This window comes from Camelina sativa, unplaced genomic scaffold (assembly GCF_000633955.1).
Source record: "Camelina sativa cultivar DH55 unplaced genomic scaffold, Cs unpScaffold11219, whole genome shotgun sequence".
NCBI lineage: Eukaryota > Viridiplantae > Streptophyta > Magnoliopsida > Brassicales > Brassicaceae > Camelina > Camelina sativa.
This window is the reverse complement of record NW_010932265.1, coordinates 1-374: the sequence shown is the minus strand read 5'-3', so window position 1 is coordinate 374 and position 374 is coordinate 1. Positions and strand designations below refer to the sequence as shown.

The 374-nt window shown below is 45.2% G+C and overlaps 1 protein-coding gene across 1 annotated transcript; it reads left to right on the top strand.

Moving 5' to 3' along the window:
* Positions 1-5: 5 nt before the first annotated feature.
* Positions 6-371, top strand: LOC109131985 (translocase of chloroplast 159, chloroplastic-like; the record flags this gene model as incomplete). The annotated part of the gene is made up of 1 exon (XM_019243144.1): positions 6-371. A coding segment is annotated over one exon (366 nt), but the record flags the coding sequence as incomplete, so codon positions are not given.
* Between the last annotated feature and the right edge of the window lie 3 nt (positions 372-374).

Below are 374 nucleotides of genomic sequence, written 5' to 3'. Positions count from 1 at the left end.
ATCAAATTGGGCACGATGATGGTGGTGGATTTGAACCTGAGTCTGATAAGGCCACTGAGGAGGTAGGAGAAAAATTGACTAGCGGAGCAGATTCCCCTAAACCAGAATCTGTGGATACCAATGCTTCAGAGCCAGAGGTTGTAGCTGTCCAAAGTGGAACTGAACCGAAGGATATGGTAGAAGCTAACGGATTGGATAAGGGTATGAGTTATGCTGAGGTAATTAAGGCAGCTAGTGCAGTAGCTGACAATGGAACCAAGGAGGAGGAGAGTGTGTCCAGTGGCGTTGTTAATGAAGAAGAAGGTGTTAAGTTAACCAACAAGGGATACTTTGTAGTGGACTCATCTGCTATAAAAGCTGTGGATGTAGATGTG